We start from the raw sequence: 18,121 nt of genomic DNA, 5'->3' as shown, positions 1-18,121 counted from the left end.
GATTTATATTTGGGATAGTAAATGTGCACAAATTCCTCATATTAATGTTCTGAATACTGTAATAATTCTACTTTAAACATAAATACGCCTATGGTTTCTTAGCACCATTACACAAGTTTCATTCAGTTGAATTTATTAGATGAAGACCTAATCCAAGATGAAATTGCTGTGAAAGAGTGAAAATTAAAGTCCTTAACTTTTCTAAATGCTAACTGGATCCTCCACCTGCAGCAAACTGACAGTCTGAACTATTTAAAGCCAGATTCCAAGGTCACAACTTGGCTAGTCTCCGCTTTTGAATTCACTTCAAGGGCTGGGTACTTCAGAACTTGGCACAGTAAAAACAGCACGTGCACAAGGGGCAGAGACTTCTCCAACATATTTACTAACATATGGTTTAATTGTGGTTAAATCCAGTTTTTCTTAATTATTTTCTTGTGTCAAGCTTGGTGGAATTCAATTAGGTCTCTGTTTTACTGGGGAAAATTTAAAAATGCACGTTAGTACTGTCAAAGGGCCATAACATAACTGGAGATCTCTCCAGAGCTGTAGGCACTCCTCACTCCAGCAAAACTCTTGATAATCTCAATAAGAGGTTTGGACACTGAGAGAAATTAGTGTCCAACAGAGCCTAGTGCTTCCTTTATCCAAAGGGCACTCTGCCATCTAGTGGCCAGGACATTGCAAAAATAACACTGCTTTTTCAGCACAGGGACTTCATAGAGAAACCCTCCCACATATGTTAGACATATTCCAGATTTAAAGAAAAAAAAAGTTAAAAAACATGGTAATACTCCATATCTATTCTAATGATCTGTGTAGAAATCCCCTAAGAAAAACCACATGAAGTTAAACATTAATCTTCTCTGTCTCTCACTGGCATACATAATGTATATGAGTGAATTTTATCTCTAATTCTATACCATACATTAAATATTATGTTTCTTTTTCTAGTTAACTGCTAATGAGAGATCCATGCATCACAGCTCCAGAGAACCAAGTCATTGGATCCTTTTTGGCATATAGAGTTTTCTCTAGCTAAATGCTCTGAAGCTGAAGTAGGAGCTCCAGACCTCATAGTGAGAGCAGGCATTTAGAGGTGGGGGAGATTAGTTAGGGGGGACATAAGAATGAAGTACAACCACTGTATAGCAACTGCACAGCTATGTCACAAACTGACACATCTATTCAGAAAGGTCACTTCTGTCACTTTTCCCAGCTCCCTGCCTATGAAACAGCTTTGACTCACTATTGAGGACATGCTGAAAACTCAGTTTTTGTAAGAGTGCACAATTGCTAGTGCAGACGTGAGAGGAGATGGGGAACATATGATAGGAAGGGAGAAAGAGTTGAGCTGTCATTGGGTCATCAGGATCCTTATGCCATCCACGACACTCTCCTGATCTCCAATGAATTAGTGTAAAGAAGCTGTGTTCTACCATGTCTGGCTGGAATTGAGTTAAGTTCATGAAAGCCCATATGTGTTTTGGATTTGTGACTAAAACAGTGTTGTTGATAACACACCAGTCTTGTGGCTATTGCTAAACAGTGCTTGCACAGCACAGCATGGAGGCTTTCTCTCTTTCTCACGCTGAACCCCTCCAGTGAATAGGCTGGGAAAGGCAGGCACAAGAATCATAGAATAGTTTGGGTTGGAAGAGGCTTAAAGATCCTCTAGTTCCAACCTCCCTGGCATGGGCAGGGACACCTGCCTCAATTCTAGATTGCTTAAAGCCCCTCCAACTTGGCCTTGAACAGTCCCAGGGATGGTGGAATCCACAATTTCTCTGGGCAACCTCTGCCAGTGCCTCACCACCCTCACAGAAATGAATTTCTTCCCAATATCTAATGTAAACCTGTTCTTTTTCAATTTAAAGCTATTATATCTTGTTCTCTCAAGAAAATGGGAGGGAACAGTGCCAGAACAGCTGACTCAAATGGGCCAAAGGATTATTCCATACCATGTCATGCTCAATGTTAAAAATTGGGTGTGGGGCTTTCTCCCAAGGTGCAGCCATTGTAGCTGTTGCTCAGAGACAGCCTGTGGAAGGTGGTGAATGATCAGTTTTGCATCCCTTTGCATTTTTTCTTTCACTTAATAAAATCCTTGCTTGAACCCAAGTGTTTTATAGCTTTTGCTCTTCCTGTTCTCTCCCCTGTCCTGCCTGGGAATGACTGAGGGGCTGTGTGGATATTTAGATGCTGATCAGGGCTAACCCATCACATCCATCCAAGCAGCTTATCACAGCAGACACCAGACAGACATTTCAGACAGTCCACTGCCTGCTCTACTGATAATGCACCAGCGTACTGAAAAGGCACCTGCAAGACAAGCAGGTCTTTAAATACACCCAAAGGAAAAGTGAGGTAGAAGGAAGCAATGAAGAATTATAGCTACTGATGACAACCAAGACAGCTGTTATTTCCTTGTTGAAAGTGGACCGTAGGAGGTGCAGCAGAGCCTTCTGTTCCCAGCCTGGAATAAGCAATGCAAAAAAAAAAGAAATCTATTTCCAGAGGTGAACCCAGAAGAAAGCTCTCTGTGAACACCAGTTTCTAAGCTGTGTGACAGGACAGCTTCACATCCCGCAGTCTTGAAGAGACTTCAGTTATATCTGTGGTAGCAGGAAGTGCTACCTGTTACTTGCAACTCATAGTGACTCCCCTCTGCTCAGGACAACACCCAGAAGTGTCCACTAGTGAAGTGGGTGACATGCCTAAAGAATCTCAGGCACTCAGTGTGAGCCATCTGCAGGCATACCTGGCTACAAAAACCGGAAGATGGGTGCAGCTGGACTTCCAGCTGAAAGGATTAAGAGGATCCTGATGTAAAGCTATCTGCTGCTGTGAAAACACTGACAGCAATAACACCTTCCATATCTGAAAAAAATGCAACTGACAGGAAAGACAGCTGAAAAAGAAGAAAATTTGTGCTGAAGCAATATCGACTGGTGACTAATAACCACCATGAAGCTGATGTCTCCACACGTTCAGACAGACTGCAATCAAAGCATAATGAGGAGCTGTCAAACTCATTCCTGCAGTGTTGAGAGCTCCCTCTTAGAGACAGATGGCAGAAACTGCTCTCTGAACTCAGAATGAAGCACAAACAAAACATGGTAATGCAATATTCCCCTTAAGCATACAGGATATTTGAAGTTACAGCTATGACATCATCCTGAACAAAGGACAAGAATCTCCAGCATGACTGAACTAAGAATAATGAAAAGATTTTCAGGCTTTTAGTCTTCAGGTCATCAGTATGTTGGGCACACTGAGGGTAGCAAGGTAGCAGAGGATTGTTCATTTATGGCTTGAAAATGAAAAATTGACTGGAAAAAACCATTATTTCCCTGCCCCTTAAATAATCCAGTTATTTAACATAGTTTCCCTTATACAGAAACATAAATGCCCTGAATGCATTCAGCTGTAGGCACTATGAAAAAGGGTGCTGAAGGAAACACTCCTAGGAAGTTAAAATTCTATGTCCCCACAGAGAGATGGTTTCGGATAAAGAAAATCGTTCTCACCAGTGTTCAAGTGCTTTCTGAAATTTCTGCTCATGATTCACCTTTCTCTTTTTGTCAGTTATTCCTGAGAAAAATCTTAAAAAGACAAAACAATACTAAGAAAGCATACATTCATACACATTGAAAACAAATGAGGTCTAGGTTAGTGAAAAGATTTAACGACTTTAACCAGAGTCCACCTTCCACTTGGAGAAAGGGTCCAATTCCATTTCAAGAAAGTTACCCACCCTACATGGTAAGTGAAAATTTTCTCCCTTCCCCCTCCTGGCATACAAGTTCAGCCTACACTGTTCAGGAACAGCACAGGACTTAATGGAGTTTACAAAAATACTGCATTATATAAACAACATATCAGAGATCTCAAACAACCAACTGAGCACAGTAGGGAATTATTTAGGACACTTTGCTGGCATATATGAAAATGAAAAAATTATTTCTGAACTGTCCTCTGTGGCCAGTACTCCTCCAGAACAAAGCACTGAGAAACATACAAGTCCAGGTGAGAAGCATTAAAAAAAAAAACAAAAAAAAAAAAAACAGAGTAAAGACTGATTTCTCCATTTGTCACTGCTTGTGGTTAGTTTGCCTCTGTAAGGGAATGAGAGCACTCTGCTGGAAAAGGGTCTGTGCAGCTACTGAAAGTAACAAGAAACAAACAAAAAAAGAGATCAATCCACCCTAGTATCCAAATACATGGGAAGCATAAAAGCCACCTAATAAAAGAAGGATGATGGTCTTTGCAAGTCTCTGCAATTGTCCCTTCCTGAAATGAACTTAGTGATGCTGCCACTTTCCAAGCAATGGAGCCCACAAATTCTCAGCAAATCTTTCACTGCAGGACTGGTGCAGGCTGGAATTTACCTGTTCCAGTGCAGATATTCACAGAGCCTTTATCGACATGTCAACTCCCTAACTATAAAATGAAGGACACACAAATTTAATGCTTGATTTCTTGACACATCTCAGAAGGTGCTCACATGGTAGCATCAAATTGTGGATCCCTCTCTTCTATCACAGGTAATTTTTCTGTGTTTCAAATTTCACAGACTTCTTTGACTTCTGCAAATTCAGCAGTTTACACCCACAAAGGGGTCACAAATTAAATGAAATAAATATGGACAAGAGTGAAATAAAATCAGGGTGAATCAAATTTGCCAACTTTACTTCAACTGCAGTCACACCAGATGGCGGACTGATTGTCCCATCTCCCATTTCCTTGTGAAATCTATGAAAGAAAAGACACAATCAAATTTTACCTGTTCCCATTTTTTTCAAGCCATATCCTCAAGTTCTGAGACTACAAGTAAAACTGATCTGTTTATCTTCCATTAGAATTGTTTTCTGCTGTAAAAGTTAATGTGATGGAATCAAACACCAACCAACCAAACACCTGGGCTCTGTAGAAAGCAACATGATCACTTCTACTCAACAAGGTCCTCCTGCCAACTTGGCTGAGCTCTGAATACTGCTTGCACAAATCAGCATCCCAGGCAAACAATGTCTTGCTCTTCTGCTATTGGAAGCCTGGGAAATGAAGCCAAATGATTGCAAAAATGAAGAGTAAACCAAGTGGAAGGTTAAACATCCTGGTTGTACTGGTTCTCTGTCTTCCCCCACACAGGCCCAGAGCTATGGCCTCAATATGGTTTACAACACAGCAGAAAAGTCCTCACCTTTAAAGTTCAGTTTGAGGTTGCAGGCTTGAATGTTAGAAAATGTTTGCTCTAACAGAATTAAAAGTATTCACTGCTGAAGGCAGGGAATGCCAATAAACAGCCTCACAGCTCTACTGTTACAGCCACTTCCCAAAGTGAAATCACACCTGTAAAAGTCATTAATTAACTCACCTATTTTGAAAGAAGCTTTTATTTATTTTATTATTCATTAACTGTCTGCATAAACAAGTCATCACAAGCCTCTGCACATTGTATAACAATTTATTGAGCTGACAGGATAAATGACTACAGTTGCTTTTATTTATCACTGTACAACACTAGCTAAGTCACAAGGTTCTGATCAGTTCTGCATTTTTTTTCAATTTTATAGATTTTTTTTATTAGTTGTAAAATGAGAAGTTTCTTTCCTTTGAAAGGGAGCCACAGGCACATTGATAGCTAAGTCAAAATGCCACACAGTCAGGATGGGATATTTGTGACAAAGAAATTGAAGGTAAGTGTTTAAAAATCAGTATCAAGAGGTGAAACATGGATATCACATTTAAAGATACAAGCATTAAGATTGGATCAAAGCTTAACGTTAACACCTCCTTTGTGAAGCAAAGTAGTGACTTTCTGGAATCATACACCACAAGCTCATTTACTTCATTAGGGCCATGTAATCATCCCAGCTGTTATGTTCCAGAGCAGAACCCCGAACACAGCCTTTACAGCTGCTGGGACATCTGCAATGTGCAAGTGTTCAGGGCTACATAGGCTCCAAGTCTATCAGGAGTGTATTGCATCAGGGCCAGGAAATACCCCTTAATGGCAATTTCCTCTAGTTCTGATAACATATTTGATTACTTCCATTTTGCTTCCATGCTGCCTGATGGATTAGCTATGGTAAAAAGGTCCTAGACACCTCCAGGTGTCACATATTTAGACCAGATGGCTGTAGCTTTCTATACAACTTTGTATCAAATATGTGTAAGTAGGGAATTTAATAATTCTACATAATAATAAGTATAGCAAAGTTTTTAATATCTGAATTACTGATAGAAGTTTCTTTCTCTGCATCTCCCCTGCACACTGAAACACAATCAAGCATGTCAAAAAGCATGATTTCTGTCACAAGTTGCTTTGCAGGGCCACAAGGGCCCTACCAGAAATAAAACTGGTAAGAAAACAATTAGCCATGTTCTGTTACTCTGAACGGAACTGCCAGTGAAGATACAAGGGCACATTTCAGCCGACTGAAGCACTGCCTGCAAAGCGAGCGCTTGTTCACCTGCCACAGCTTTCCTAGCTACGCTTTGTTTCGGATTTGCGGGGTTTCAGCACTGACTCCCTTTTCTCCCCGATTGCAAACAGCAGAGGGCAGCACCACAGCCTGGTTCCGCCTGGCATCAGCCCTGGAAAAAGGCTCCATACGGACTTTTCTGCTGTTTATCATAAAGGTTATTCCAGGATACTTCTGCACTGGGCATTGGCCCAGCCGTTATAGGCCCTGTCTACTTAGTAGGTATCTCTGCCTTCCTGAGTCACCCCAGCTATGAAAGGCCATGTTTCCTGGCTCTGCTCCAGCCTGACCTATTCAGGGGAAAATTAATCCTGCTTCAGAATGCCAATGCTAAAATAAACCCGTGCTTGCTGGAGAGTGGAGAGGTGGCAGGGAAAAGGAGACTATGTAAATGCATGCTTCTCATCCCTTGCTGTAATCAACCTCCTCCCATCCACATCAGTGCTGCTCAGAACTGAGAACAGCCTCCCCTGCTGAGCTGTGCCCAGTAGGAGAAAGTGCACGGCTTTAGGACAGCTTTCCCAAAACTGCATCAATGGGCTCTCTTCTCCTCTCAAACTGAGGATGTTTCACAAGTGGAGGAATAAGGGGAAGAGAAGTGCTCTGCTTATGGTGCTTTGGGTTTTTTAATCTTATTTTGCAGAGGTGAGGGGCAGAGCAGGAGGTACAAAAGTATAGAATAAGCTGCTGGGTTCCTGCAACACTGCTGTCTCACGATTTTTCACTCGTTTTGTGTTAGCCCTTTCTGTCTGTGGATTATAGCAGCGAACAAGAAAGCCTGCAACTTCAAGAACACCTCAAAAAATGAAGCATGGCACTGATGAAAATGTATGGAAGCCAGATAGATATTTTAAATTGCATAAAGATCTATTTTATTTCAACTGTTTCTTCTGACCCGAGTCACTGGTCTAGTTCTATGCAGAAACAAAGAGTGCCAAGCTACAACCTGTAACATCTGAAAGGCAAATCACAAACAAGCAGCAGACTCACACAGCTTCTGGGGGACCCCCCATCCCTATGATCCTGGAAGTAACTGATAAGGTCCAGATAATTTATCCCTGGCTATTTCAAGACTGTTTCATGTCTGCACCATTGTTCCTAACTTCTCAGTTTTCCTCACTATATATACTCAGAACACCCCCTGTCTTCTATCCCTTTATAGCTGTCTGGAAAATAGAAAATAGCTCAATCTCAACTTCTTCCATTACTGTATATTACTACAAAGGAAAAGAAATTAAATGGAGCAATAGGACAATTCCTTTTACAGTGTTGAACTGCAAGCCAATTTCACAGCATATATTCATTCATACCTACCTATAACTGTACATACATATATACCAATTTGAAATAATACAGCAACATTTAAGAATGTATGTTAATACAGTATCTTAATTTATTTCTTAAGGTTTATAAGAAAGTATTAAACTGAATTCCCAGTGAATCAGAAACTGACAGTCATTCTCCAGGAATGAATGAAATACAGATTGGTTTTTCTAATCAAGCTGAGATAATATACCACATAATCTAATCGTTTCCTGACTTCTGCTTTTGTCCCCATAATTTGTTCCCTTTCATATCCTGTATATCAGCTCAAGTGGAAAAATTCAAATTCAAAGGAATTTTTGGACCTGGGACTCAAAGTAGATTTTTTTCCACAGTGAATTCTGAAGCACTGAAATATCCCATGAAGGGACATGAGTTTTTATGCCACAAAACCCATAAACTCTGGCATCTAAAGACTTTCTCACTCAGTTTTCTCACTCTTTAGCAGGGCAGTTGTTGTCTTCAATATCAGCATCCCACTTGCTGGGATTCTGGCTTTTCAGCACACCTTTTTTTTCTTCATGCATTTTAATAATGTGTGGCATGGAACTGACCTTAATTTGCCATTTTCTTGCAAAATATAGAAAGACCAATATTCCAATTTATTGAAAATACATTTCTGGCATTGTAATCAATACAATTAGAATTATAACAGCAATGTAATAGTGGTCTATTCAACCAGGGTAGGGTGAGAAAAACTTGATAATTCATTCACTAAGTAATACAATTTATTTCTCACTTACTTGAAAATAAGCTTGAAATTCTATTAAAACTATTGTGCTAATAGCTATTGCAAGTATGTGTAAAAATTACATCTACATTTAATGATGAAGTTGTTTCTGTATTATAAAATTGTTACCTTGTTTTGCTATTGCAGTGCAGTTATCAGATCATGTGAAAAGCTGTGATTCCATTAAATACATTCTATTGTCAGAAATCATTTCAGTTTTTCCTACAACATACAAAAATAAAATTACTGTCAGCAAGAAAATTATGAACTATTATGAACTATTTCACAGAAGAAAGACTAATCTAGAGTAAAATCACAGCATGAGAAACTCTACAAAATATCTGAAAACAAAGGCAACAATTGAGCAAGTCTAACAATATTGAGACTTTTATTAAAAAGAAAATTATTGTATTATAACCAGATGTATTGTCAGAAATAGCAGATGGAAAACAAATAAATCACTTAAATAATTTACCAATTCAAACCTGTCTGCCTGAAACAATGCTTTTAAAAATACCTAGAACAGTAAAAATCACACACAGAAACAACTTAGAAAATAGAAAACAGAAGATTAACAAACAAACATAAGATCAACTTAAATAATTTTAGATACTCCAAAAAAACTGCAACATGAAGGATGATAAAAAGATGTATTAAAAAGAGCTAAGACCAACTTGAATTGAATAGAGCAAAGACTTTCATTATCCCATTAAGATTTATACTAAGACAATATTTAGAAGAATATACTTGAACAAAATAGAAAATAAAACTCTACTTAAAATGCTACATGAGATTTCCTCATATACTCTGACTTGCACCAATGTTGTATGAATGACTGAAAATGCTAATTACTGGTTTATGTGGGCCTAAGAAGAGCAAGTCCCTACAACTCTAAGAAGAGGCAGGCAATTGAAAACTATGCAAGAGTCACCAGAGCTATGGAAAGCTGAACACAGGAGTCATCACACAGGGGGTTGCACCAATGATGTAAAGAATGCTGCGCTACGCAAAGAGGGCTGGCTGTCACACCAGACATTCTTCCAACCCAGAAGATTTTCCTGAAGAAGGGCATGTTGTAAACTTCAGGTCAGAAAAGTCTATATTTATACTTTCACTTTTTAATGGCTTTGTTTTGCCAAGCTCAGAAAACAAACCAGACCTATTTCTAGGTCATGGAACTTAAGCAGGTGCGTCTGAATTCTGCATTCACACCACCCAGCAATTCTCCAGTGTGGAAACAAACATTTTAAAAAACCCCACCAGGTAACCAGGAGAACTTGGTGAAGAACTTGATTTCCTGATCAGGACATAAAACACATTTGAAATGTTACTGCTAAGATGTGTTACTCAGTAGCAGCAAGAGAAAATTGTGTCTCATGGAAAATACAGAGGGCTTCAGCCATAGCTTGGCTTTGCTGTGATCACACAGCTGCCCAGGCGTGGCTGACACTGCTGGCAGCTGTCACACCTTCCAAGAGATCTGGTGAACACCATGACAAGCATATCCCTGGCAATGAACTGGAACAAGCAGAAAAGCAAAGCACAATGCTAATTATCTCTTAGCACAACTTCTATCTCAAAAAAAAAGTTATAGCAAACAGAATATTTCAAGCAAGCAAGTAGGAAAATGAAGCTTCAAGTATCCATCAAACATAACAATTAAGACTTTTCTTGAGATGCAAACCTTGCCCCGAAGGTCACAGTTATTGCACAGAACACAACATTCTCCAGATCTCATTTCTTCCATGCCAAATTAGTTTTAAACTATAATTTAAAAAGAATAATGAATATACAAACATCAGAGATCCTTTCAGCATGTATTTTTTTCCTGGAAGCACAAAACCTGAAAATCACTGAATCCAAGAAGGGATATACATTCCATCATGTAATGAAACATGTTTGGAAATTACTAAAGAAATTATTTTCTGCAGAGATCTACACCAAAAGGAAAAGTACAACATTGTTTTCAGCTGCAAAGGAGGCTTTCAATTTTGCTTTATGCTTGTTTTGAGTAAGTTTTAATGGTATTACTGGAACAAATACAATCCTGACTTTTAATATAATGACATGTGCAAAAGAGATCTGGCAAAACTTGGAAAACTCTATTCATGCCTTGCTCTAGGACACACTGACAAAATGACCTTGACAAAGTCGTTCACTTTTCTTTGTCTTTTCTTCCAAAATGCAGTCTGAGGATAATGAGTTATGCTTTCTATCAAAATATATTTACCAAAGAAGAGCAAGTAAATAGTAAATTAACTATTATGGAGTCTAACAAGTAATTAATTTGCTTATATACATGGCTTGCAAACTGTCCACAATACCTGTATTTTATAAGTTTACCAAAATCTGTTATGTGTACTATTATGTTTATGTCATGACTGCATTAATAATCACACAATTAATAGATATTTTAGAGTACTGTAAATGGTTATGACAGCATGTATAATCCATTAATTATTCACTGTAATGCACAACTGTGACATTAAAGATGATTTTTGTTATCAAGGTATGTTGAGACCTATGAGGAAAATCCTCTGGAATTCTGAATCTTAGCAAGACTGTTATTGTGTCTACAGCATACCAAGTGTTTACTGTACAGTCCTATAGAGAAGTGAAATTAATTCAGAGTAAAGACTGTGCCATCCTTGTAAATTTTCTTCCTACTTTTCCAAGTTAAATTAAGCACTTTTCAAGTGCTCTCTTCCTGAATATCTTCTGCACAAATCCTTGCCAAAGGAAATATTAATATGCTCACTTCCTACAAGTTTATTCCTTGTGTCACAGGTTGGGTATTTTTTCCCTCCTACTTCTATGTGTCATGTTTGTCCCATTACAACAGAACTCATGGTCTATTTCATATTAATTTTTATCCACTTCCTCAGTTTCCTTCCGAAATGTTGACCCTCCTCCAACTCCTCATCCTCACAGTACAGACATGCTCTAATAAACAAACACACCTTATGTTGACTCTTACTGCTATTTCCAGCACTAACACTTCTCAATGTGCTGCTTACACTTACTGTCCAATCTTCCCTCTCTCCAGCTCAATATAAGCTCCTAAGACAGGTGACACCCAGCTAAAATAACCCTCACTAACACCTGCCCAAAACAAACTCAAAGCTCACACTACTTCGTCCTTCTTGATCATCTTTGTCATCACCAACCTCATTATTTCTCTTCAACTCTTATCCTCAATTAGCTCTGTTCTGGCTCTCTTTCTGACTTCAAATATGCATCAATCTTAAAAATGAGAACTTACCACAGCTCCACAAATCGTTCCTGAAAAAACCCACATATTTCTTCTTGGCATCTTCCCAATACACTGTCCATTCACCTCTGTCTAGGCTGGGGGTCAGGATGTTCTGAGTGACTCCTTGTGCTCCCCCTTGTGTCTGCCATCAGGCTCAGACTGCTGTCTTTCGATGAAAAGCTTTTTTATTTTGTGTCTGGCCTAGCCTCAGTGCTAAGGTTTCCAGTGTCTTGCATTTGTAAGTAAACAAGGGTATGCACTACTTTGGAAAAGTTGATCTCCACTTTGGAAAAGCAGTGTTTCGAGCTGGCTATTCACACACCAAAGCACAATGCAGTCAGTCACTAATCTCTCTCAAAAATGTAGATCTAGGTTATTTTTAGCTCAGAATTGTTAAGAACAAAATGCAGTCTTTATGCTATGTCAGCAGTGCAGAGCACACACAAGCTCAGCCTAGAAAAAAATAATCCATCCAAAGCTGAGAAAGATCTAAGGAAGATGAAGCTTGAAAGATTGCTTTCAATAATTCAGAGAGATTGCATTTTCAGAACTGTTTTAACCATTTCTCTAGGAAAGTATCAGAATACTGAATAACAAACACCAACTAACTGTATGAAAACCAAAGGTTCTTTAGCTTTTTTAAATGACATTTTCAGCTAGTTCTGGAAATGCTTATGCTCAAGGTAGAGTTAGCAGTAAATTCATTACAGGATATGTTTGAACTTCTACACTAAGTAGCAAACTGCCCCTCATCATCAAACACAGGAAAGATCCAAATCAGGCATTTGGAGCAAAAATCAAACAAAATAAGAATAACTCTCAAAGTAGCCAACACATGTCCTGGGCCAGCCCTGCTTTTGTCAAAACTGTTTGGAAGCAAAAAGTCTCTCCTGGAAATAGATATGTGGGCTCAGAGAAGGGAGAGCAGAAGCAGAAAAAGCAGCAACTCACTAGTTATGCAGTCCTTTCTTTAAATACTGGCAGTTATGGGTAAACAATACTACTGCTACAGAAATATCAGATGAAGCAATCTCTGTGGATGTGATGATGATATCTAACAATAACTTCAAAAACTAACTAGAATTCTGGTGATAAAGACTTTATTAAAATGTCATTTTAAAAGCCCCAACAATTTAAATAACCTAAAAAATAATTACAACCCCCTACCAATCTAAATCAAAGATGGTGGGGAAGGGACTGGCAAACAATCCTTTCAGGCTAGACCCCCACTCCAGGCTCACTTCAGATCCCTCACTGCCTTTCCTCCCCAGCAGCATCCTACCACCACTCCCATGTCCCACTCACCATTCCCCAGTCAGCAGGGCTGACACCTGAGTGCACACCCTGAGGAGACCTTATCAGTCTGGGCAGGCAGGCAGCAGCTGTGGGCATCGCTGTCTCAGGGGTCTGTGTGCAACCAGCAGCAGGAGCCTCGAAATGTTAAAGGGGTGTTTGCTTTCCTGGGAAAAGAGGAGACACCAGACCTGGTGAGTGAAGTATGAGGGGGAAAAAAGGAAAGGTCAAAGGTAGCAGGCAGCCACATATATTAAATAAAACTTCCTTCCACTCAGCCTAATTCTAGGGATCCTCTATGCTTCCCCTGTGCACCTGCTTTTGGTCCTTGCTTGGGAGAACATCTCTTTTGGGGGTGGGGGAGCTCTCTTCCCCTTTCTTAGAATCTGGGGAAAGGCTCCATTTTCTCAGGAGGCCAAGGTACAAAGGGTGCTTCTGGAAATCACAGCTGGCACCCACTTCTCACACTTGAGGCTCGTGAGAAGAGACAGCAGACCTAAGAGCACTAGAGGGCAAGAGAGACAGGGGATCAAATGTACCATCCCATTGACTCATGCTAACAAACACACTGGTGAGAAGAGATGCACTGCCCCGTAAAGAATGTCTTTTTGTGGAACAGCCAAGGTTTTAGCATCTACATTAAGATGAATTCTATCTTCATTACTGATACTGTATTACAAAATCAAGAGACCCTTAGGAGTTCCTTGGTATAACCTTTTTCTGTTTGATTAGCTCTGTAGGGCAAACTCCTCGGTATGCATCTATACCTTCCTGCATTGCCTTTTACATAACTATTCCACACGACTAAGTCACTCAACAATTAATCATAAGCTCCTGTTTTCTGATGGGGGTCAGCCAGAAAGAACAGATGAGAAACAGATAAGGATGAGAAACTAATAGGGGAGTCATTTTATCTTCAGTTGAGACCCAAACATTTTTCTAAGAACCAGATGCTGCATAAAGGCAGAGCTTCACTACAGCCTTTACTCTTCTTTCACACTTGGTGCCAGCTAAGCAACTTCAGCCTGCCCGGGCCTGTGCTTCCCAGTCTCCTCCCTTCCCTCCGTGTGTCTCAGAAAATGGGACTGCCCGTGGGTCTTGCCGAGGGTCTGACCTCGCAGGGGTGAGAAGAGGGTGTAATGCACAAAGGCACGCTGTCTCCTCCTCGGGAAGGCCGAGGCCCGGAGCATGCCGGGCTATTTAAAGACCTCGCTGCCTGCGAGCTGCACACAGTGCGTACAGCACCAAGCGGCTCTCTGGCCTTGACTCGAGAGGCGCAGCCAGTCCTGCTCGCTGATGCCTGTGAACACAGCACCGCCTTCCAGGCCGGCAGTGAATCCCCGGGCAGCTTTGCTGTTGGGCACGAACCCATGGCGCCCCTCTCTGAGGGAATCCAGGCGCATGAGGGCAAGGCTTGAAGCACTCCCAGACCGCTCCGGGCAGGCTTTCAGCCCTCAGCACTGCCTCTCGCCTGCACGGACCGGTTAACACGGCCTGAAGCGCTCCTGCCAGCTCCCCATCTCTCCTCCGGTGCCTCCCGGGAGCTATAAATACAGCGGGCACATGCTCTGACACCGCGTTCCCCAGCAGGCACCAGATAACTTTAATTTGCCCTTTAAACGTCCCGGGCCCCGCGTCCCTCGCGGCCGCCGCTCGGGGGAGCGTGGCGGGGCGGGCCCGGCGGGCCGCAGCCAATGGCCGCCGACGGGGGGGCGCCTCCTCCTATCGCGAGAGGCCGCGGCTATAAGCGGGGCGGCGCGGGCCGCGGGGACATTTGTCCGGCGGGGTGGGGAAGTGTCCGCTCGTTGCCTCTCTCCGGGCGGGGCTGTCGGACCGGCTCGCGGCATGGGTGACCAAGCGCTCAGCTTCGTCAAGGACTTTCTGGCCGGCGGGATCGCCGCCGCCGTCTCCAAGACGGCTGTCGCCCCCATCGAGAGAGTGAAGTTGCTGCTGCAGGTGAGGGGGCGACGGGGGGCGGCGGTGCCGCGCCACAGGTGGTGCCGGCTCGGCGGGCGCTGCCCGGCGTGACTAAATATGGGAAGGAGCTCGGCCGGCTCCGGTTACGCGGGAGCTGCCCGGGACATTCAGCACCGCCTGGCGGTGCCGGGGGCAGGGCCGGCCCCGTCCGTGCCCTTCAGCGTGCGGGGTCACCCTGCGGTGCCCCTCTCTCACCGTGCCGTCCTCCTCCTTCCTCCCCGCAGGTCCAGCATGCCAGCAAACAGATCACGGCCGATAAGCAGTACAAGGGCATCGTGGACTGCATAGTCCGCATCCCCAAGGAGCAGGGCATCGCCTCCTTCTGGAGAGGCAACTTGGCCAATGTCATCCGATACTTCCCCACCCAGGCCCTTAACTTCGCCTTCAAGGACAAGTACAAGCAGATCTTCCTGGGCGGAGTGGACAAGCACAAGCAGTTCTGGCGCTACTTCGCGGGAAACCTCGCGTCCGGGGGTGCCGCGGGAGCCACCTCCCTCTGCTTCGTCTACCCGCTGGATTTTGCCAGGACCCGGCTGGCGGCTGATGTGGGCAAAGGAGCCACTGAGAGGGAGTTCTCTGGCCTGGGCGACTGCATTGTCAAGATCTTTAAGTCTGATGGCCTGAAGGGCTTGTACCAAGGATTTAGCGTGTCTGTCCAGGGCATCATCATCTACAGAGCAGCCTATTTTGGGGTATACGATACGGCCAAGGGTAAGAAGTGTATGGAGGAGTGACTGCAAGGGAAGATCCTTTCAGTAAAGGCATTCTAGAGCACTTGGCAATACAAGGACAAGCAGGGCTTGGCTCAGCACCAGTTGAGTGCGGTGCTAGAAATGTGCACAGGTGTTTCTGACATGCTTTCCTGCCTCCCTTTACTTGCTGCTCTGAAATGCCTTGGGTTTGGATTGACTCCGGGGTTGGTGGGTGATTATTTCTTCCACAGCCCTTTCCCTCTGTACTGATGCTGTTCATTTGTTCTTGATGACAGGTATGTTGCCTGATCCAAAGAATGTGCACATCATAGTGAGCTGGATGATTGCCCAGAGTGTTACTGCAGTGGCAGGGCTGGTTTCTTATCCTTTTGATACTGTGCGGCGTAGGATGATGATGCAGTCTGGCCGAAAGGGAGGTAAGAATAAGTGCTCCTCTTGTTCTGGCTGCAGAATGTTTCTCTTCATCAGGATAAGAGATACTGGGTATTTTTTTGCCTTAGAGAAAATTAATAACCTTTTCATTGGAGTCTTTAAAAAAACTATGGGGAACACATTGATGGTTATTTCTATCATGTTGATCTCAAGGACTGAGAAATTACTTGATTTCCTATGGAGAATTAATTTTTCTTTATTGATTACTAAAGTTTAAATCCTTGCTGTACTTTGCTTATTCCCTGTTGTTTTAGAGATACAACAGTTGAAACATACTTGCTGTCTAACTTCAAGCCTTGTAACCTTTGTTTGTTTCCACAGCTGATATTATGTATAAGGGCACAATTGATTGCTGGAGGAAGATAGCTAAAGACGAAGGATCCAAAGCGTTCTTCAAGGGTGCCTGGTCGAATGTGTTGCGAGGCATGGGCGGAGCTTTTGTATTAGTACTTTATGATGAAATCAAGAAGTATGTCTAAGACATAACATCATAATGCAGTAGTTCAATTGTTCTCGATCAACTTTTTTAAAAATACGAACTTGTGATGTAATGGACAACAAAATATTTCCTAGGGAAACAGAATAAAATTTGAGTAATGTATGTGGCAGAGATAAGGACATATTAATTTAAAAATTGTTCACAACATCACAGTTACATTTTCTATGAGAATTCCTCCACCATTTGTATCGGAACCTGTGTATATATTATACTTCAAATTGCAGGTAATAGATTTTGTCTAAAGACAAAATGTAAGTGATCTATACCTAATCTAAAATCTAATATTGTGAATTCTTAATAGATTGTCATAAATATTTATTATACTAATCAATGTCTCTAGCTACCAAACACTGTGATGACATGACTTAAAATCATGTTTTCTTCTAAAGCTCTATTTTTAATATATTAAGTGAAAAGTATGTCTGAAATCATAAACTATATTAAAGCACTAGGCTGAGTTCTTAACTGTAGCCTCTTCCCTGACAAACTCTACAGTAATATGCTTGAAACCGTAATCTGATTTTTCAGACATACTTTGTAAAACATGGAAATACAGTGTTCCAGAAATACCCTGTATTGTCACAAAGGAAAAAGTTGTCTGCTCTGATGTTCAATTGAACTAAAACTGAAATGAAATAAATTAATATATTAATGAATTTTTTCCTGTTGTTTTCAGTACACTGAACACATTACAAGCATGTTCTCCAAGGTGATGTGCTAATCAGAACACTGTTAGTGGCTCTATCTTGAAAGTTGTTTCAACAGAACTTTAGGTAGGTGAAGTTATTGAGGTTATTGATCATTCTACAATTGCAAAATCAAGTGGATTCAGTTTAAGTGTCCAGAGATCTTAGAGATAAGCTTCCACCTAGTTTTAGCTGCTTGTATAATTTGTTTATATTACCTTTCACTTTAAAGCATCTCATTGAATAGTGAAGTCATTACTGCTTAATTTACTTGAAAAATTACTTTAGGATTGAATACTCGAGAGTTATTTTAATAACTACACATTGAACCATTATGAACACCTTGCACTATTAATTACCAGTGAGATCAGAACATGCTTAATACACTTTTTAAACTTAGATGCTGCAGGGTTGTGAATGCATGGAAGAAGGAGCTGTCTGATTGGGCAGAGGAGGGAAAGTGAGGTGTGGCCATTGCAGTTGCTCAGTTAGACTACATATAGACAAGCATTTGCTATGTATCCACCTAGGACAAAAACCACAGAATCAGAGCATAGTTTGTGTTGGAAGAGACCTTAGAGTCCCTCTAGATCCAACACCCTTGCCGTGGGCAGGGACACTGTCTGCTACACTCAGTTCCTGGCCTTGGACACTTCCATCATTTGGGTGCCCACAATTTCTCTGGGCAACAGGGTAAGACTAAGCAAATAATAATCAAATAAACTTT

At 41.5% G+C, this 18,121-nt stretch overlaps 1 protein-coding gene across 1 annotated transcript; it reads left to right on the top strand.

Moving 5' to 3' along the window:
• Nucleotides 1–14,862: 14,862 nt before the first annotated feature.
• Nucleotides 14,863–17,364, top strand: SLC25A4 (solute carrier family 25 member 4). The gene is made up of 4 exons (XM_058024017.1): nt 14,863–15,043; nt 15,289–15,775; nt 16,053–16,193; nt 16,531–17,364. The coding sequence occupies exons 1-4, from the start codon at nt 14,933–14,935 to the stop codon at nt 16,686–16,688; spliced, it is 897 nt and encodes a 298-aa protein (XP_057880000.1). The 5' UTR covers nt 14,863–14,932; the 3' UTR covers nt 16,689–17,364.
• Nucleotides 17,365–18,121: the final 757 nt, after the last annotated feature.

This window comes from Melospiza georgiana, chromosome 5 (assembly GCF_028018845.1).
Source record: "Melospiza georgiana isolate bMelGeo1 chromosome 5, bMelGeo1.pri, whole genome shotgun sequence".
In the NCBI taxonomy this organism is placed as follows: domain Eukaryota; kingdom Metazoa; phylum Chordata; class Aves; order Passeriformes; family Passerellidae; genus Melospiza; species Melospiza georgiana.
This window is presented reverse-complemented; position numbering and strand designations above follow the sequence as displayed.